Below are 22,473 nucleotides of genomic sequence, written 5' to 3'. Positions count from 1 at the left end.
GGATTTGATTTAGACGAAGATTTTGCACAACACAACTCCTGACTTGTTTTGCCTCTCATTTTATCAGAAAATGTTTGTTTGGTTTCAAATAGTGTCATCCTGCTGTTTGAAGTAGAAATTAGATTTGCTGCCTTTTGCAGGCTCTGAAACCTTCGTGTGCAATAGTGGAAGAAGATTTACTGTAAACTGTCACACTTCAGGGGTTTCAGTTCCGTTCAAAACTCCCGTTAATATAGCGCGTCTGTTTTAATTACGCACTACAGTCCTGTGGTCGAATGAGAGCCAGAGGTTGCTTTCACACCTGGGCCACCCCGTGCTAAAAACGAAATGAGATTAACATGTGCATAATATTCAAGAGCAATCCGATTTCACTTCTTTCACCTTCAACATTCACGCCACGACTTTGGCAGCGTTCTGGTCAAGTCGGGAAGGATTGCACGGAGGAAGCGAAACAAAAATTTTCTAGGTACGGGGCAGTTCCCCTCCTGATGATTGCGAAATGCAATTAGCAGATTTTATTAATGGCATTTACTTTGTTGTTGAAACATGTCTCCGAATCCTCCTGATGGACTACTGTGGAGGAGATAAATTAGATTGTGTGGGTTAGGTGGAAGGACAGAAAATCTATTTCCGCAGTACAAATTGAGGTTCGTTGTTTGTTTTTCATGTGTAAAAAGTCCCCTCTGTGGTTAGGTTTTAAAAGTAGCCTAAAGTGATCATGTATGACGTTTTAAATGTCTATTAAATGTGGAACCATGGGGTAAGTTTGCATCGATATATATGCATCAGTATAAAAAGCTAATTTAAATCTATTGAAGTGTCAAAACCTTTGCAGACGCATGCAGATTCTGTACATAAAACTAAAAATGACTCTGTGTGCGTGTGTGTGTGGATTACTTTAATCAAAGCTGACAGACTGGGCACCAGTAGATCTGTGCGCTTTGTCATTTAAGGGGTGTGTGTTTGTGCATTTTTAGCTCCTCTGTCATTAAAGGAGATGAAGGGAGGAAGTTTATCCAAGGCACTCTTAGTGTACCCTGTAGGTGTGTGTGTCTTTAAGGATTGTGCTACGATTGTGCTATATGGTTTCCTCATGTATAATGGATGCTGCTTAATGAGCTGATGTTTCATTTAAACGTCTTCATCCGCCCACTCCTTATCTTTAGATTAAAGAGCACGCGCTCAGCTCTTTTGCCCCGATCATTGTTTGCTCTTAACAATCTGACAAAGTCTTGCTTTGTGTCTTCGAGTTTCGTGTGAAGGAGCCGAAGCCTCAAACACACAAAGACTGAAGTGACTGAGGTTCCTCCAACCTCACTGGTTGTCACATCGAGGAAGTTGTTGCTAGTTGCAGATACTTAAGATGAATTTATCTCAGGTTATGGATGTACTCGTTACACTCGCTGAGAGTTTAAGTTAAAGCCCGTGGATTTATAAGGCAGTGAGAATCTTATTCAGTATTTGTACAGTCGGTTTTGCTAGATGACGAACTGCTAGTGCTGCTGGCTCTGAAGCTAAACTGAATGGCACTTTTTCCCCCATGCTTTCCTGCACCTACTCCATCCCACTACCCCCTGGGAGGTACAGCCTCAGTCTCACATTGTGAGCTAGTAAAAGACTCCTTTGTTGGTTAATGCTTATATTTCTCTTTTATTAAAAAAAAATGGACAGTACAGTGCACTGCTTCCCAGGGTGAGTGTTTTCTGCAGCGCTTGGACAGGTGCTGTTCTCATGCACAGGTTAGAAATTAAGCTGCTCTGACTTATTGTATGCACCTCAGTGCCAGGAGGGAAACTGTATGGTGTGTGTGTGTGTGTGTGTGTGTGTGTGTGTGTGTGTGTGTGTGTGTGTGTGTGTGTGTTCTTTCTAAAATTATTTGAGGCAAAGTGTTAGCTGTGCTAAGCTACAGTACATCAGCGTGCAGACTCAGCTCAGCTCAAATTTGGATCTGTATTAAAAAAAATGTAAGCACGTAGAAATATAAATCAGCCAGAAGTCTTCGTCCGCAGCAGCTTCCTCGTCCGCCTCTCTCCGTGGGCAGTCCTGAGCGATCCAAGGTAAAATGAGAGTAACACTGCTCTCATGTTAAAAACAGTCCCGGGCCTCTCATAAATCTGTAGCTCTGTCAGGTGCGTTGCATCGAGCGTGTAATTTACACACTCTGCTCCAAGTGGATACTTGTCTTTCGACCAAACCACCGTTCAACACAAGGAACTTTGCAGTGATGTTTTTTTTTTTTTTTTAATCTTTGAAACAAAATAGCTTTTATTTTCTGTTATACAATAGTATATGCGTTGATAAACCTTTCTTGAACCAAAAAGTCGGCCAGACTGTGGCCCTGTTTCTCAGCTGGAAGCGATCCCCCAACTCCAGCACCGGACACAGTAACAACTCGGCTGCTGTGGGAATGCGTCAGTGTTAAACTGGCAGAGGGTTTATTTAGATATCCTCTTCTCTGTGGAGATTTTTTTGTTTTGTTTTTAAGTTAAGTAATCATGAGACAACAAACTGTGATCTAGGCAATTCAATTTAAGGTTGGGCTTCTCCCTTATTTCCCAAGGGGTCGCCTCAGCGGATAGATCCAGATATTTGATTTGGCAGTTGCCTTTCCCGACAGAATCCATCCATTTATCCTGGCTTGGGTCGAGCACAAGGATTAGATCGGCTTGTAACCCTCTAAGGCTGGGTTTGTGTCTCCTCACAGCCTCAAACCGGGATCTTTTGTATGTAAGGCAACCGTGTTAGCGAGAGTCCAGTCAGTTAAGCTGAATTCAAAGGGTCGATGGAGCGTTTGACGCTAAATGCTGCACAGCAGCTCAGTTTTTGTTACTTTTTGTAAAGCCACAGGCAAAAAATGACAACATGCTTTAACTACTTACTTTAGATATTTGGTATTGAAACTTGAAAGTTGATTGCTCATCGTCTTTCTCACCCCTTCCTCCACCACAGCAAATGGTGATGAGCCTGCGGGTGTCGGAGCTCCAGGTGCTGCTGGGCTACGCCGGGCGCAACAAGCACGGACGCAAGCACGAGCTGCTGACCAAGGCGCTGCATCTGCTGAAAGCCGGCTGCAGCCCCGCCGTGCACATGAAGATCAAAGAGCTCTACCGAAGACGTTTCCCGGCCAAAATGGTCTCTCACTCAGAGCTGGCCTTGCCTGGGCCGCACCACCCGGCCACAGCTGGAGTGGTCGGGGGAGGGGGCGCGGCGTTGCCTGCTGGCCTGACGCAGCTGGCTTACGAGGGTCACGCCGGTCACGGTGGAGCCCCATCGCCTGCTGCGTTACTGCCGCTCTCGCTACTCGGTCCTGGGAAACACGAGCTGACCGGGCTGACGCACCACCTGCCCTCCTCAGCGACACTGCATCCGGTGCATCCAGATGTTAAGCTCCAGAGGCTGCCCTTCTACGACATGCTGGACGAACTCATCAAGCCCACGAGTCTAGGTGAGGACATGTGTACGTGTGGCTTTTGTGTGACATGTGAATGCAACATGAATCAAATAATACGTTTTGTGTTAATTTTCTATATGTTTTTATTTTTGTATCAGCTGACAATATGAAAGCAAACCTTTTAGAATCTACAGGAGCAGTTTATCTTTCTGGCCCTCCGCTTTACTGTTTTGGCTCAAACACTCAGGCATCTGTTTTCAACAAACAAAGCCCTATAAATCCCAGCTCTAAATAACAGGCAAACCAAACTGGTAACTAGCTGGGGAGATGGTAAAGCATTCAGCAGCCCAGTGAACCAGTTACTACTCTCAGTAGCTGGTAGAGACCACAGAAAGCTTATGGAAGATGAACATAGCCACTATTTACGTCATTAGTTTATGGGGTCATGAGTTGAGCATTTTGGCTGAAATCATCCTTTGTGGGTGGATCCAGCTGACAAATCAAATGTGGTATACAAATAAAGTTGTATTGTAAATCACGGTCAAAGCACGGCCATACAATAGTGAAAATCATACCCTGCTTTATTAAATTTACAAAGTGAGCTTGAATTAAGCTGCTGCTGAATTAAGACTTAAAAACCAGCGACTGACGATGAACTCATCAGGCTCCAGAGTTCATCCATGGTGTACAGCATGATTTAGCAGTGTTAATTTCATTGATCAATAGCTTTTAATCATAGGTTTCATCGACAACTTTCTTTTTTGTGACAAAAACAAGATAACAACTAGATAAAACTAAGCACGAGGATAAAAACATACGATGAAATGTATTGATGCCTTTGTCAACAAAGAAAAACAACTTCTCCTCTGGGGGGAAGTTGTTTGGAAAGGCAGGTCCAGTTTAGAAATGATCCAATCACACTTGATGTCAAGGAAAATAAGACACTTTCTAAACCATGTGGAGCAAACAAAGACCACAGGTTTAATGCACTTCCTCACATACCTTTTTAGACCTGGAGGCCACACCCATCTTTGATATACAGTCCATAATCGAGACCACAAGTAAAGCACCTATTTGCTGAGAGGTTTGCCATGGAGTCTTAAATGTTGATGATACTATATAGTTGAAAACACTGTGACTGGTGACTAACACGAGATAAAAAAAAAGAAAAATAGATGCACACACATTCACTGGCCACCTGACCAGTACAGGGTTGGAGCTCCTTTTGCCTTCAGAACTGCCTCAATGCATAGAATTACTGCCATGTGATCGGCTGGTGGGATATTTGAGTTTACAAGCATTTAAACGGGCATACCTAATGATAAAACATGTGTTGAATGTGTGCGGCTGTATAAATGTCAGTCCATTTCTCTTTATTATTATTATATTGTCATATAGGCCACTCCATTGGGATTTGTGTCAGGTGGCTCGAGCGACGCTGCCACATTATGAATTGCGCTTTTATTCATTTTGTACATTTATATTTCTAACTGTAGCACTAATGTGGATATAAACAATCAACACCGCAGCGCTGTATGTCGGCCGCACTGTGTTTGCTCAGCCGAGCCGTCGCTCTGTTACACTGCTGTGAAAACCGTCCTGCACACGGCGCGCTTCACACCGTCACATCTCGGGCTTCCTAACAAAACTCAGCTTGTTTGCCATGTGGCGACACGCAGCTCTCGAGCGTTGAGGATCGTTAACGTGTAAGAAAGCTTCGAATCAAATCTTTTTGTTCTTAGTTTGCATAGCAGCTAATTCTGTGCACAGAGGAGATCACAGTGGTGGAATAAGTATGCAAGCTTGGAAATGAATCATTCTGAAGGATTATTTACAGATGTAGCGGACAGCAACATCCCTGTTCGGCTTCATCGGGGCTGTGCTGGTGTGGCTTGATCACTTCTTTGTTGACACTGGCTGCGATAACAAACCCGCCAACTGTCAGAATTTGAATCAGATTTGGCTAAATTGTGATGTGTGTTTGTGTGTCTGTGTGACATTATAAGATGGCTCTCTTAGATTAGTAAGTAAAGTACAAGTTCATTAGTCACTTATATAAAATAATATTTATTTCAACTGTGACAGAAAACAAAACAGCTTTTTTAAGCCCTTCAGGTTCAAATATCCAGAATGTTCTCTTGAAGGTCCAACATTCATAATGCCCAGTGTTATGTGCCCTGTCGTTCCTTTAATTCTCTACATACCCAACTTTTAATCTCGCCTTTATCTCGCTTAGATTTGTCGTTGCATTACATCTACATCCAGCACCCAGTCTGCACTTAGCATAATAAGACTCTTTGGGCTCTGGGATATATTGCAAATATATGGAAATGTCTAGATTTTCCTACATTAGCATTTTAATGGAGTAGAAGACCATCTCGTGATTAATTTGCCTGCAGATGCATGCACAAACAGCGAGCCTGCAGCTCTATCATCCCTCTCTCCCTCTTCTTCCCTCTCGCTTCCTCACTCGATCCATTTCCTGCACACGCCTCATCCCTCTCCTCCCGCTCTGTGTCCCTCTCCGTCTTCTGTCGCCGCTGCCGTCCTCGGTCAAAATTTGCATGCAGAGTGATGAAATCGCACAGGCCTACACCTGTGCCACACACCCTCCCTCCATTCGACTCCGAATCGTACGTTCACATTGCTCTCGCGCACAGACTGCTTTCGAAAGAACACAAACATCTTTTCCAATAAATAATAAATGCTCAGTCCCTCATTGTTCTGGGGGAAACTGAGAGAGCCAAAAGCCTGAGTGATAGGAGCAGAAACCCGGAGGAGGGTGTCTGGCATCGTTAGGTGAAGCTGAAGATTTGAATTTGCCTCCGAAAGTGAAACTAAGCTGCAGCTTTGAGGTGACGACCCTCTTTGTAATAATCGGAGGCAGAAAGGAAAGCAATTGATTCATTTTAATTGCCCTCTCACTGGAGGATCTCTGATTCTTGCTGGGAGAATTTCTTTAATTTTTTTTTCCCTCGTGCCTTGAGACAGCCTTTCCCTCCTCACTCACTGATCACACTCTTCCACATAATCTCCCTCCTCTCCGCTTGTGTACTCCTCTCTGATCTGCTGATTACTGCTCGCTCCCTCTCTCCCTCTCTCCTTCCTATTGTTGCTGCGTCTCCTCTCGCCTCGCCTCCCGTTCCCCTCTCATTTTTTCCCTCCCTTCCCCCACTTGTTTGCTTGCTTCTTCTGCTTTGCCAGATTTTTTTTTTGGCCATTTATGTGCTTAACCAGGATTCTGACAGTTTTTGGTTTTTTGGTTTTGTTTTTTACAAGAGCACATGTGCAGACAGACTTAAGACAGAGTGAAAGGCAGGATTTTTACTCATTTGCTATGTACTTGTTTCTAAAGTTCGAATGAGTCTATTGTCATAGCCAGGGTTGAGGTTTTTAGGAAGTTCAGACACAGTTTATATATGTATATATTAGGGGTGCAACGATACACAAAATTCACGGTTCGGTTCGGTTCGATACTTTGGTGTCACGGTTCGATATTTTTTCGATTCCAAAAAAAATGTTCATGCCTTTTTAATTTGTCATTTATTAAAATTATAAATATATATTTTAACTCAAAAGTACAGTTTTTAAATTTAACCCTAACCCTTGTGCACATTTTTTATTTTGACAGCGAATGCGCACCTGCGGACCACTTATGTGCAGCCCTGGTTATTTAGCTCGTCATATTGCAGCCACAGAAATTCTTTTGTCCATGAAACCATAAAGCTGCACTTTCTTTTTGCCTTATAGTCTGATTTGTCATAACTTTTCCGTTTTGTGGTAAGCTTTTCTTTGGCTGTCACTTCTTCACCCTGACCTGTCTTATTTGGCTCAGCAGAACTAAAATATATATCCTGCTGCTTTTACACACACACACACATAAGCTCAGCGATTCTCTGCGCGATCAACCTCTCACATGTTTAAGCTTGCTGCGGGAGATTTCACTTGTCATGTTTGCATAGTAAGCTAACGATTAATAAGACGATGTCAGAGGAATTGGTGCACAAATTATCATCACTCACAGATCAGTGCTGTCGCTCTCTATACACAGTTCGCATGATTGCAAAGTGAAAGCAAAAAAACAAGCGCAAATTCAAACGCGATTTCAATATGTCACATATTGACAGTGGCTCACCGATGCCAATGACATAATTACCCAGCTACATTTCTGAAAGAATGCAAAAGCATTGACATATATTTTTCCTTCCTACAATAGCCCGACGGGCAGGGCAGAGATAGATTTTGGTAGCCCGTCTGAAAAAATCGCTAGCCCCAGGACGTCGGGCTAGCGATTTTGCGAGCCCTGTATCTGATTGAGGAATCACTCATCTTTGGAAAAGAGAGTTTATTACAGAGAAATGCCTCTTTCCAAAATAAAAGCTATACTATCCGCTTCTTCTGGGCTATATTCTCAGCAGCATAAGGAGAATCATGTGCTAACAGCTGTCTAAATGACTCGGCTAAAGTTAGTAGCATGCTTGTTGTTTTTGTCTTTGCACTAAGATGATGTAAATGTGCAGTCATATTCGTTGTGTTCCCACTAGTGCTTTCAGGTTAATCTCGTTGAAATGACCTTAACGGCACAACACGGCAAATCTCCGTTAAAGAGCTACCGCCGATCGCCCCGTGCATGGGGCTAGACGGCCAACACGTTAACGAGCTAACTGCGCTAACACACTAGTTCCCACCCATGTAATTGAGCATTGCATGGCACATCCAACATACTGTTTTACTTTAGTCCATGACTCGCTTACCTTCAGGGTCATACGTCACATGAAAACCAAAATAATTCCAAACGCCAGATCTGAATGAAAGTGGGGAACGTCCATGTTGCAAGGAGAGCTTAACTTCTGTCTTGCTAGCTTGCCCTGCGCTCTTCCTTCTGACTATGCTGTCTGTGTTGAGCGCTCAGTGAATCTGCGTTCGACTGCTCCGCCTAGGGTCGACAGTGCAGCCTAGGCGGAGTAGTCGAACGCAGATTCACTGAGCGCTCAACACAGACAGCATCGTCAGAAGGAAAGTTGATAAAATAAATTACAAATGTTGTATTGTTCGATACATATGCGTACCGAACCGAAAGCACTGTATCGAACGGTTCAATATCGATATGAATATCGTTGCACCCCTAATATATATATATATATTTTTTTTTACCTGTACATAATAACCACGAGTGAAACCAAGATTAAATTGCACAAAATTGCAATAATGCACTAAAAAATACAGAAAATGATGAGCTAGTTCTTATGGGGAAACCAAACAGGCAAATAGAAGAGTAAACGGGGAAGGAAAAGCACAACAAATGTCTAAAAATGTCCTAACTGATGTGCTGGAAGCACCACAAATCATGTCCATGTACAAAAATAACCGATAAAAATATTGTCACTGTTTATCAAAGTGCCTCGATAAATTTCCCCGATTATGTTTTTCTTCAAACTGCCTCCAGACCATGTAGCAGCTGTTTTTTTTGTGTTAATATGCAGCAGACTGATTAAATAACTTGCAGATCTCGATTCTTTTTAAGCATTTCTTTAAAAAAATTAATTTAAAAAATTGATGCTGCTCTTTCTCTGTCTCCATCTGCGACTGCTCCAACAAAGTCACCTCTTCCACTAGAATTAATTAAACTTGTTGGCTTCCCTTCATTTTTAGCAACTTTTGGACGCTTTAAGGCAGCAATTTATTTTTGACTTTCCATGGGATGTGTGCTATTTTCAAATTTAAGTCTTAAGTTTTAGCAGGCAGTGGGGTTCGTTTCAAGTTCTTCTGGCTTTCTTTTGAAGTTGAACTGGATTTAAGGAATTACGCATTTGCAGCACTCATCTCATCCTATATGGAAGTATATAACACCATAAACGTCATGTTTCTGATGAAGCTTGATTTCAGAAACAGTTTATATGCGTAGCGAGATGGAGACGGTGCTGCCTTACGCTCCATAACCAAATCTCTCTTTGCAAAATCAGTCCAAATGCTAAAAACTCTGCTGCAGTCGAATATGTATCCCTAATAAGATTAAAATATGACATCCGTGGTTTACGCATACGAGAGAGAGACTGGTGAGGAATATGGCAGCCGATCAGCTGCATAATTATGTTCGTCTCTACAGTATCCGAGGAACTGCGGTGCGTGTCGACGTCTTCTCCGATTTCCGGCCTTAACCTGATTTCTTTCAGTAACCGGGTTTCTTGTGCGCATGTAAATGTAGTTATTATCACGCTCTCGCCATCCTCCCCCCTCCTTCGGCCTCACTCCTTATCGTTTCACCCGGAGCCCCCACCCTCCCTCCTGTGCAGCCTTGTGCTCTCTGCTGACTTTTGTCAGCGTGGAGAATAAAGGTTGGTTGGCCCACAGTGTAGGCCTGAGAGCCTACTGGTCAACACTGAGGCTTGCACCAGCATCTCCCATCTTACCCCACTGGTTGTGCTCCATCATTGACCGTGCTGCGCGGAGAACTATACATCACAGCTCATTATGGATATCATAGCACATGCATTATACATGATTTAATTACCATATCTTCGGGAAAAAAAGGGATGCAAACCTATTCCACGTTTGATGAGGACTTTGTGCATAATGGTTTGTTACATGAGAAGATTGCTGTAGAGGAAAAGCATGTGGAAAAAAATATCTAATAAGGTTTTTTTTGTTTTTGTTTTTTTCTTTTGGATGGCTTCCTTTAGAAATGAGTCAGCCCATGATTATATCTTTGCATACTGAATCCTGAAACCCCTTTTGGAAAACTTGTTTTATTGTTAAGATTATTTTTTATTATCTGTTAGGAGGTCGCTGTCATACTTACCTTCAGTACATTTCCTAAGGTCACGAGGGGAAGGGGGGAAAAAAAGTCAACCTTCAGCATTGCACACAGTTCAGCAGGACTCCAGGTGCCAGGACATGAATCACGTCTGCATGGTGCCATCTGCCTGTCAATTAAAGTGGCAATAGACAACTCCCCAGAGCTCTCTCCTTCGAGTGAATGCCCGTCCAACATTCCCTCTTTTTCTCCTCCTCATCATCTTCTTTGCTTCCTCCAGCAACAGGACTTTTTTCGTTTTTCTTATAACTCTACTGGCGGAGAGAGTTTCCCGAATCAACCATTTCAGCTACCTACGGAAAGCTACAAATTCTAAGGAAAATTAAATCACTGTTCTCTTCCTGGTTTGATTGTGCCATTGAGCCCCCATTTTCCGGCAAGATTTTTGTGCCCAGCGGCAGTCAGGGTTGCACAGTAAAGTGAAACTGATCATTATTCTGCAGCCACTGCATTGTGCATTCAACATTTCCTGCAACCCATCACGCCTATCATCATACTGATGAGACCAATTTAAACCGTGGATAATGATGGATGATGAACTCTATACTTAAACAGTTACTTCTTTACCAAAAACGATTCAGCACATTTTGAAGGATGGAAGGGTCTAATACATGTTTACGCAGTTTATTCATCTGCGTGTACAATGCTGTGCAAAAGTCTTGAGTCACCCCTTTTGCTTCTAAGCAACCAGACTTTCTTGTAATTTTTTTAAGTGCTGTTGAGTAATAGCGCTTCAGGCTTTCTAGAGGTTTTTCTTTAGACATTGGCTGCTTCTTCACTCATTTTTACTTGGTACATCTCAGCATGGTGTACAGTATGCCAAATTGTCAAATTACACAAGAAGTGAACTGAAAATCGGTGGCAGCCGGTCTTATGAAGTGATGAATCCATCAGCCTACCTGACCTCTTCTATGCAAGGAAGAGGTCTGGAGAGAGGTAGCGCCCTCCAGGTTTTAGATGTGTGTTGATCCAACACAGCTGATTTAAATGGCTAAATTACCTCCTCAACATGTCTTGAAGTTCTGCAGAGGCGTGGTAATGAACTAATCATCTGATTCAGGAGTGTTCACTCAGGGTGATATCTAAAACCTGCATGACACCGGCCCTTGAGGCCTGGAGTTGGACACCCCTGGTCTATAGCCATCTGTAAAACATGGTGGAGGCTTTGTCCTGGTTTAGGACTGTCTGTCAGATTTGAATCCACCATGCAGTACCATCTGGAAAGTGTTAGATTGGCAACTGCTTTTGCACAGTACTGTAGTTTTCTTGGTTTTATCTGACTCATCCTGTAAAATGCCTTATCCTCTAACTTTCTGTTAGAGAGGAGCTTTTAGATGCAAAGATCCACCTACAGTATTTATAGTGGAAATGGAAAAAAACGTTTCTTTGCTTTAAAGTTGTTTATCAGTATCTTCTTTAGTAACGGTAATGGCATTTAGATAACTAGCATTGCTCAGTATGTCATGTTTATGGTGATAGTTGATATTATGCAGCTTTGGAGGCTTTTTAAAAGCCACAAAATGATTGAATGAAGTGACTGCGCATGTTTACAGAGTTTTTAAACATTTCCTACATTCCAGTACCTACATTCATTTTTGTTCCTTCTTCTGTATTTAGATTATCATAATCTTCACATATAACGCAAAGTAGTGTGGCATAAATACAGCCACAGAAAAGTTGATTTGTTCCTGCATTCAGGTTGCAGTGCGCAAGTAAGGGCTGCTCATTGTTTTATTGCTTTTTTCCCCTTTATATTGAGTCTCAGTTTGTCAGTAAATGGACTGTGATGTATATGAGAATGCATTTGTATAAAATAAGAGAAAGGCATTTTATATAGTGGAGGTTTTGAAGCATACGGATAGGTATGTCATAGCAGCATTGCTGGTATTTCTAGACTTACTCGCAATGCCGCATTCCTCCAAACCTCTGGGACTGCAGTCATACCTTTTACCTTAGGTGGTAGCAACAATATTTGAACAATCCCTGCAACAATCACCCAGTAATGCACAGCACATTGTTCACACAGTGCTTGTTTCTTTAGAAACGTCTATTGAAATGTTGAGTTTCTGCTTTTTTGTGATAAGATTCTCCCAAAAATATTTCTGTGTTAGCCTGACACATTAAGTGTTTTTTCCTTTGTTTAGTGTGCTGTTAAGCAGTATTTAGCACTACATTGTGACTGTAGCCTTGAGACACTAATATTTTTCCAGTGCTAAAGTCCTTTTAGTCCTTTCCTTTTTTTTCCAATGCCATATGTGTTCCAAGTATATGGATCCATCTGCTTTGGCGACCCCTTGCGAATAAAGCAGTTTTATGAAATCCCAGTTTTAATTTTGATAAGAGCTGGTGGGAAGCCCCAAGGGAAGACAAATACTCTATCACAGCGGCTGTTTGATGTGTGGTATTTTATAATTTAGTCACTAACCAAAAAATGAAAAGAAAACAGCTGGGTAGTGTACGTCATTAGAGACTCAAATGTCACAACATTTATTTTCATCCACAGATGCATGAATTTTTCACCAAGATCTTGTGTTGTTGTAGTTCTGCGTAAAGCCTTCTCCCGCACGTCCCAAAGGTTCTGAGTGATGTTAAGGTTTGGACTCTATCCATGTGTGAAAATGATGTCATGCTTCCTGAACAACACTTTCGCAATATGATCCTGATGAATCCTGGCATTGTCATCTTGAAATCCGTCTGTGCCATCAACATTTACTGATGGAAAGAACCTGGTCATTCAGTATATTCAGGTAGTCAGCTGACCTCGTTTTTGGACACATAACTTTGCTGAAGCTAGACGTGACCATTGGAAGCAACCCCAGACCTTAGCATTGCCCTCACAGGCCTGTATAGTAGGCACTAGGCATGATGGGTGCATCACTTCATCTGCTTGTCTCGTCTTACCCTGATGCGTCCTTCACTCTGCAACAGGGGAAGTCTGTGCTCGTCAGACCACGTGACCTTTTCCCTTGCACTGGAGTCCAAGCTTTCTGCTCCCTTGCAAACTGAATCTTTGTTTTCTGATTAGCTTCACTGATAAGTGGATTTCACGTCACCGCTGTTTAATCCCAGTCCCTTGAGTTCTCTTTGCATTGTGCATGAGAAAATGCTCTTACTTTCAATATTAACCATGGCTGTGATTTATACTATTTATTATTGTTAATATTAATCTGGGCATCTTTTCCACAATGTGTTTTTTTTTTTTTTTTTTTTTGTCCTGTCCCCTCAACACCAACCGGTTGTTGCAAATGACCACCTCTCCATGAGCCTTGTTCTGGGGGAGGTTTCTTCCTGTTAAAAGGGAGGGTTTCTTTTTCCCACTGTCGCCTAGTGCTTGCTCACAGGGGATCTTCTGATATGATGTGACTTCACCAAATGTTTAAGATGATCATTCTCTCACACATTTCTTCTCCACGATAATGGTTCACCACTATCCTTATGGATTTTAATAATCCGTTAACCTTAATCCAGTTTTATTACTATCAGCAATCTCCTGAGTTGATTTCTTTGCTTGATGCTGGTCAATAATTCGTCCCTTCAGAAGGGAATGTCATCTTTTCCAAAACCACAGGATGTTTCTTCTAACACAGTTCAAGAAATGAAAAGCTGCTCACTGCATCAGTTCGGGGGAAATGACCTGTAGCCAGGTCAAACATATTATTCTCTGCAGTGATTATCCAATAGAAGGCTCTTGTTAGCTTATTGGCTTCATGTTTTTGTGTTTCACACAGGATTTGTATGTTCCTTGATTGGCTCCTTTTTAATGTCTTAATTAACTGATGGTACTGTTTTAAAGTGAAAAACTTCCTTCAAATCAGATGCGTTCATGTCTGTTAAAAGATTTAATTTTGAAACATCAGTAGAAAGTGCTGAGTTTAGTCCCTACGAAAGAAAGTTTGAAAGCACAGAGAGTTGTACAACTTGAATTTAATAAAATCGGAATGAAACACTTGATGTCTGCAAATCAGTGCGTTCAGGTTCCTGTCACAGTTATCCGCCCTTCTGGAGTGTCCTCGAGCAAGCACATTTAATCGCCACAAATCAAATGTTCCGTACGTCTTGTTTCTGCTGAGCAAATCAAGAACTCTAAGAATCAGTAAAGATACTGTATCACACACACTATCAGCTATACGTGGAAGAATATGGCGGCAATGTTCCAAAACATCCAACAAGCGCGAGCCGACCTCGTCGCCCAGCATCAATACACAACCAGAGATTTGCCGGCTCGTACTCTGACCTCCGTGTGATCCCGTGCGAAATCTTTATCTCTCTGTAAACAACTCAGACTTCTCACAGCGAACGAACATCAACAAAAGGAGCCTTGGCTGCACTCGGCTATAAACACGCAGCAGAAAATGGCTTCCATCTCTCAGAGCCTATTAAAGCAGCATTATTTTCCTCTTCTGTCTGAGTTGGTGCATCATCATCTCGACAAACTGCCTGATTAGACAGACCCAACTAATAAGAAACCTAAACATCTGTAGCTTTGCTCTTCTCCTCCTCTTCTTTGTTTTTTTAAGCTGGTCTCAGAGAGGAGGAACAGTGTCGTATCTTTGGGTGTCTCTGATTCTATACTAACATGGGCGTGGTGGGTGATGGCAAGAGGCCAAGCTCTGAAAACACAGCAACACGCGTGCTCCAGTGTGCACGCTGACAAGGATTGCAGGACCAGAAAGAAACTTTAATGCCAGCCTGAGCAGTGCTGTGTGCACGCTGGAATGCTTAAATGAGCCCTGTCAGTATGTAACTTTACAACATGTGGATAATAAAAGGTAATAACTGCAGGGGGGGGGCAAGAAACACTTCTGGAAAGTTGTCATTGTGCATGAATGTGAGTGTGACATTTAGAGCCGACCTTTTTGTCGCCGATCATTCTGGCGTTGTAGTTTGAGTGACGCTGGAAGGATTTTTGTCTTTGTTCTGTCTGTGAACGCTGCTGCATGTTGTGTTTGTGCACGCACATGTGGCACTGCCTTTGATTCTGTGTGCGCGGTGCGCCCGTGCATGTGGTGCACCAGAGAAAAAGTAGCAAGGCCACTAACAAGTTAATAAACTCCAGCTGGGCTTTGTTGTGCTGAAGAGTGGCTATGAAGCTCGAGCACATTCTCTGATGTTTAGCTCACATTTCTTCTTTTCAAAGCGGAGCCGAACCCAGATTTTACGTTTTCTTGCTGTAAAGAGCCTGGTAATAGTTACACCCCTATTTTTAATGTGAAATATAATTTATTTAATTCACTCTATTTTATCAGCTGCCAATTTTAACACCTTTTTAGACGTTGATTTCAGTTGTTATGAGCCTGCTGAATGGCAGTTATCTCTTGGTATCAATCCCAAGTAGGTGGCCTCCGCTTTCAACTAGTGGGTAGTTATACCTCATTCTGCCCTTCTGAGTGGAGGTTCACAGGTTAAAACGGCATTAAAAGTGGCTGACGTATAATCGAGTCAGCTCTCAACCACAACAGATGAATTTGCCACCAAAAGCGAGCAAACTCTTGTTTTTACTCAGTCTTTAGCTTTGTTTTGGAACAAAAGGTTAGACGTTGGCACTTCCTTTATTTAACCCACTTTTTACCATGTAAAGAGTGTACATTTGCTAGCTTAGCACAGCACTTACGAGCAGAGATTATACACGGACAGTAGACGTCTGTGTTGCTCTCTGTTTATCTCTCATTACAATGGATGGTAGAGGCTTACCGAGCCAGCTCGAAGGTAGAGGGGAGTGTGCCTACTGGCAATATGTGTTGTACTGATAACAACTGATAACAGCCATTAAATGGGCTGATAACAGCTAAATTGCATGGTTTAAAACAGATGTGGTCACACTGGAACATAAATTTAGTTCAAACATAAATATGTCAGCCGCAAAACTTTTTTTCTTTCTTCACAGTTGTGTGCTTGTCGAAAGGTTTACAGACGTTTCCTTTTTGGGAAGGCTGGCTCGTTGGCGTGTGGGAATCCCAACCCAGTCACATCCCTTTTTCACCTCCCTTTAGAGCTCATTAATCAGATAACCTATGTATTTTTAGAGACCAGTGTGTATGTGCATATTCATTGTTGTGGGCACTGTGCACACTCCCACAGTGGCTAAGTAGTTGTTAGTTATTTTGGATCTCCTTTAACCTTTGCTGTTTTTGTCCACCACATTTATATTAATAAGTGCACAACAAAATATTAGAGCAAATTCTTAATATAGCCGCTGCAGTTCAGGCTCAGTAGAAACTAGGTCTACAGCTAGGTTAGTGTCATTTCAGCCTCTTCTGTTATTAGGCATGCATGGGGAAAAAATAGCAATACATCTCTGAGTGATTCTATATACTCAGAAAAACTGCAGCTGACTGTATATTTTGGTTCCCGCTTGGTTTATTTCCTCTGTACTGTAAACATCAACCTATTGGAGGTCATTCTCCCATCTGTCACTCCTCCCACCATCTGCCTTAGATACAGTTTACAGTTTAGAAACAGTTTAAAATGCAGCGCAGTGCCAGGTACAGCAAGGGTCTCAAACCGAGTACCATGAAGGACAGAGAGTCTGCAGGTTTTTGCCTTCAGAAGTGCTGAACTGATTTCAAAAGCTCGACATTAAGCACACAGTCCATCACAAGCTGCAAAAAATCCTTTAGCCTGTGCTATCTGTAATACCCATGTTAGACCTTTAGAAATTTCACCTCAGCTGTCCTCCTCTCTTCTTCTGCATTTACTCAGAATAATCTCCTGGTACTCTGAGACACATGGTTGGAGATTTGTATTAATAGAAGCTTTTATTTATTTATTGTGATTATGCTTGCGCCTCAAAATTAATGTCCCGGTGATTTATTTATGTTTATTAAGCACCATTAGTCAGAAATAAGATTTCATGCTATGCCGGGAACTGTAATTCCAGCTCTTGATCATTGCTCTCTGTTGCTTCTTTCAGTGAGAATAAGTAGAAGCTCAGTTTATAGAAATTCTACTGCATATGATGTAGTCAATTTTATGAGCTTATAACTTTTGCTAAACAGCAGAATCTGTCGCTTTAAGGGGTAATTAGAGGATGCTGTTGCATTAAATTCTGTTAGGATCTGAGTCCACTCTGCAAACAAATATAAAATCTCCTCTTAAATATAAACCAGCAGTTGTACTGTCCACCCATGTCAAGCCAGCATACACCTAATCTTGCTATCAAGACCAAAAGCATCTGAACCAACAGGAGCCGGCTGACTGGCAATAAAGTAAGAGTCTTCACTCTGCTGAAGTGGAAAATCTCACTCAGTCTAGCATTATTGCTTGTAACTTTGACCTGCTGAGTTACAAATAAAGGTTGAGGGTTTTGATTAATCACCAAGTTACATATTGACAGACCCACCATGCCAGCGACTTGCAGTCATGTGAAAAGGAGACTTTTCACTGCAGTCCTTTGAAAACCCAAGTCCACCCTTACTCACTCCATCGGAATTAAGAGGGTCAGTAACTGATCATCAGCAAGTGTGAGCACCTCTATGAAAGCAGCTATTTTGGCATTTTACAGTTTATTACGAGTGTACATCCCAGGAACTTCATCTCAAGGTCAGACACTGAGCAGCACAGTACGTCAAAAGCAATTTCAAAGCATGGTAGTGGAGGGGTGATGGTTTGGGTTCATTTTAAAGCTACAGGACCACCTGAGCACCTTACAGTCATTGAGTCAAGTCCTCTGTATGCCAAACTGTTTGTCCACTGTCCCAGCTGTCATAGGGAATCCGTCGCAGGGCTAACACATTAAGACAACCATTCACGCTCGCATTCACACCTACGGCCCATTTAGAATCACCAGTTAACATTGCCCATTGGTTCTCTTTGGACTGTGGGAGGAAGCCATAACCCACAGAAACACAGCAGAAAATGCAAACTCTGCACAAAATGCAAACTCAGGACCTTCTTGCTTGCAAAAGCGCTAACCACAGAAGACTGTGCCACTCTAGTATTCTAGTCAAATCTGAAGCCATCTGTTTGACAGCTAAAGCTTGGCTGAAATTGGGTCATGTAACAGGCCAGTGATCTCAAGTACAGCAGAGAACAAAATGGCTGAAAAAGAAAAGAATCAAGGTGTCCAAGTCCAGATCCTCAACCTAGTGCTGAAATGTCGAGGTGGGACCGAAAGCTGTGCATAAACAAATGTTTACATACCTCACTGAACTGAATAGTAAGCCAAAATTCCTCCCCAGTGATGTTAGAGACTGATAGAGTCACACAGAAAATAATTTCATTGAAATATTGCTGCTGAAGCTGGTTTTGCAAGCTATTGAATCATTGGTTATATTTAGTTTGTCCCAAGTACTAAACAGACTTCTGTGAAAAGATTTTTCCCACTTACATGTATATTATTAGAATATCTGCCAATAACTGGGCTGCAATCAGAAGTAAAAATATGATTTAAAAAAAGATTAATTTATTTATTTATATCTTTTGCCTTCCTTACATGAGTGATCGCAACAGCAGATATCAGTGGACCAAACTGCTGCATCACCACAGTAACAAATCTCTGAGTTTGTTTTAAGCAGCTGTTATGCTTCTTATTCTTGTTCTTCTGTAAACAATGGAAGTCTGCATAGTTTCGTGGGATTTAGCGCCTCCTGAGGTAGCATTTTGTACTTTTGGTGAAACTCAGGCTAACCGTTTCCCCCGTTTCCAGTGAGATTTTAGATTTTCCTTTATTTTTTGTTAATAAATCAACTGTATTTGTTCTGTGTAACATCCATAGATGTGTTGCTTTTGATTTTCAGTAAAAACAAAGTAAAGAAACCCGGTTGTGGCTAGCGCTAGGCTAGGCTCATCAGAGCCCTTGACTAAATCAGAGTCCTATCAGCGGGAGTTTGGAATAGTTCTGACAAGTGCTTAGTGGGCAGTTGGATTGTGTGCTGATAACATTACAGACTTGTTGTTTTTTTTAACTTATTACCTTGTAAAAAATGCATCTCAAACTTCCACGCTGTGCTATATCTCTATGGTGCAACTAGCATATGTTGCTAAAGATCTGCATTATCAGGATCATTGGAGTGAACGGAGATGACGCGACTCTTCCATTCATCGGCTCTGGGCTCCATGTGCTGTGTTAATGGTAGTTGCTAGGTTACCAAGGAAACAGGAGAGTGATGAGATATGGCACAACACGTGTCTTGGCAGCAGTGCCCGCTATAATACCAAAAGTTGACTATTGTAGATTTGAATGAGAAATATGATCTGTGGCGAGAAGACTAAGTGTAGTTTCAAACTGCTACTTTTAATTTTGTGTATAAGCAGGACAGAAATCCCAAGGAAGATTAATGGTAAAGGGCTAATGAGGAGCTTGCATCTGCTTTCAGATATAAGCAGATATATATATATATATATTATATATATATATATATTTTGCTACTTTAGACCAGTTAGTGAGAAAAACAAAGAAAATATGTTAAAGTTGATGTCCAACACTGTGCTTGGGTAAAAATACAGCCTTGTGTTAGTGAGAGTGAGGAAGACATCAATCAAAGGCCATTTCAACCTCTTTCATATCTCTTCCAACCACTCACTTTGAAACACCAGAAACAAATCCAGCACCAGAGAGAGAGAGAGAGAGAGAGAGAGGGAGTTATAGAGTGATAGGAGATAGGCAGAGCAAGAGTGAGGGAGTGAGAGAGCTTTTTCTATTTATAACCTGTGTGCCCGGAGAGGAGGGAGATGGTTGTTCGAAAGCACACTCGCGCATGATTTTGTTCCGCAGTGCACAGGCTGCTGCTTAAAACACACAGGAACATACAGCAAACACTGCACATGTCAAACAAATTATATACCACGCTGGTGATGAGGCGGGTCATCACTGGGTAATTTAATGGCTGTTTGGTATGCCGAGAGGAGGTACATGATTGGTCCAGTAATCATCCATAGGAACTGTACTGCCCCCCACCCCCCTATCACACACGCACGCGCCATATATGGAAAGCATTTTTGTGTTCTTAAAGCTGGTGTGTGTGTGTGTGTGTACAGAGACACATTTTAACTCACACACTCACAGTTCAGCATTATTTTATGTAGCTAAAGCAACAACTCCTCCTCGCTCCTCACTTACACAACCTGCAGACCAAAACATTCCCACTGAGATTTATCTGTTTCACAACATCCACGCAGAGGGAGTAAAACATCAACAGTGTTTTAACACTGATTATAGTGGTCTGCGTAAGGAAAACTTGTAATGAAGATTTTTTTTTAAGAAAATCTTTTTCAGTGGAGATTTTAGTTGCTTTCATTTTTCAGTTTCATTCCAACTAAGAAGTTCATCACCTGTTCTACATCTCAGCTGGAATTTTTTTTTAAATATTTTTTTTTTTCTTGTTTTTTTGTTTTTTTGGTTGGTTTTTTTTTTTTTTTTTACCTTTTTGTTCATCTCAACCCAATTTAAAGTGTAGTTTGATTTCATGTGTGTACAGAACACATGAATACAGGTGTAGTAGGTTCAGTGATTTATTGAAACACGTAGGCGTGACACGGGAATGCAACATATAGATAAAAACTGACTTTGCACAGTCAGTCAGGGGACGACCGTGGTTCAGGGGGTTGGGAAGCTCAGCTTGTAACCGGAAGGTTGCCGGTTCGATCCCCTGCTCGCTCTGTCTTGGTCGTTGTGTCCTTGGACAAGACACTTCACCTACTGGTGATGGCCAGAGGGGCTTCTGTCAGTCTGCCCCAGCTGTGGCTACAACTGTAGCTTGCCAGTGTGTGAATGTGAGAGTGAATGAATAGTTTAATTGTAAAGTGTTTTGAGGGTCTCAAAAAGCGCTATATAAAATGCAATCCATTATTATTCTAACTTTATGGTTCAACACAGCCTTAGGAAGCTGTCTTGTAGTCTTCAGGAATAGTTCTCTAGGCTTCTTGAAGGACATTCAAAGCTCTTCTTTGGATGTTGGCTGCCTTTTTTTTCCTGTTCTCAGTTCAGATGATCTTCAATAAAGTCGAGGTCCGGACTCTGGGGAGGCCAATCCATGATCGTTCTTTAAACCAAGTGCAGATGTATCCCACATGTCCCTTGTCAGGTCGTTGCTGAATGTTTGTATTTCTTAACAACAACATTCAGATCAGTTTTCTCAAATATATAGAACGTACTGCACTGAGAGATGCCATCCTCAGAAGCACAACATAAAGAAACGAGACTTTTGCACAGTACTGAATATAATACTTAAATGTCTGTAACTCCCATACCACATTTTTTATGACCCACGGGGCTTTTATCTTGCCAAACGAAAGACTTGAAGGTAGTGTCAAAGGTGAGCTCCCAAAGATGTGAGAGTATAAATATTAGTGCAAACAGCAGGACCTGAGAAACTGTCACGTTTGGAGTTTCACTACGACCTCTGTGGCTGCTATTTTTTGCGTAGTTGCAGTTTAAAATGTAATAACCCTAAAATGATAATTTGCTATTTTTACATTTCCATCTGAAATCATCAAACGAACATGTTCAAACATATTAATGAATTTTTCACAGGGATGATAGAATATATAAACTTTTTTTTTAAACCCCTGAACTGCCTCTGGTTCGATGGGATACCCATCTGTGCCAAGAGAAACTAACTGTCGGTGTCTGTCTTTCACTTTATGACAGAAGATATTTAAGCAAGTTTCCTAAGAAGCTGAAACATCGTTAAAGTCCAAATGCAAAACAGGGCTCGGTTTGAACCCTCGTGACTCGTAGTTTCATGTTGACCTCCTACACAAATCCAGCTCAAACTTTTCTCGAGCTCGCACCTGTGGGTGGGCCTATAAATAGCACGCACACATTTTCTCCTTCGTTTTCACCTTAGTGTGAGGTTTGGTTTTGGCGTCCAGGTGTTTCTCAGTTAGTCATTTCATGCGTGCGAGCCCTGCCTGATAATGCAGATGTTTATGAAGGAGAGCCCCTCTGCTACACAGCTGTGCACATATTTCCTCACCTGCTTCATGTATGGGGCGTGTTATTTGTTCAGACGTTGTTTTTTATTATATTTATGTCTGAGGGTTAAAAAGTAGATGCATGTAATGTGAGAAAGCAGGCACGATTAATTCAGGTTTATATGTAATGTCCTCAACTATTAAACATGTCCTTTCCCGCTTTCTCTCTCTCTCTGCAGCGTCAGACAACAGCCAGCGGTTTCAGGAGACATGTTTCGCCTTCGCTTTAACGCCGCAGCAAGTTCAGCAGATCAGCAGCTCAATGTAAAATTTAACGCCGCTCCGTCAACGCAGGATGCTGAATTGTTCATGAATAATTCAGAAATGTGCAGGGTTTGCGCGGCTGCGCATTGAT

At 41.9% G+C, this 22,473-nt stretch overlaps 1 protein-coding gene across 4 annotated transcripts in view; it reads left to right on the top strand.

Moving 5' to 3' along the window:
* Positions 1-22,473, top strand: part of LOC120742356 (E3 SUMO-protein ligase PIAS1-like) — a 52,114-nt gene that overhangs the window by 23,300 nt on the left and 6,341 nt on the right. For all 4 annotated transcript variants that reach the window (XM_040045643.1, XM_040045644.1, XM_040045645.1 and 1 more), the window contains exons 2-3: positions 2,950-3,445; positions 22,298-22,382. In XM_040045643.1, coding sequence (XP_039901577.1) covers positions 2,950-3,445; positions 22,298-22,382 — 581 coding nt within the window. The remainder of the gene's footprint in view (positions 1-2,949; positions 3,446-22,297; positions 22,383-22,473) is intronic.

This window comes from Simochromis diagramma, unplaced genomic scaffold (assembly GCF_900408965.1).
Source record: "Simochromis diagramma unplaced genomic scaffold, fSimDia1.1 OVJJ01000079.1, whole genome shotgun sequence".
Taxonomy (NCBI): domain Eukaryota; kingdom Metazoa; phylum Chordata; class Actinopteri; order Cichliformes; family Cichlidae; genus Simochromis; species Simochromis diagramma.
The sequence above is the reverse complement of the archived record's forward strand: the minus strand, read 5'-3'. Positions and strand labels throughout refer to the sequence as shown.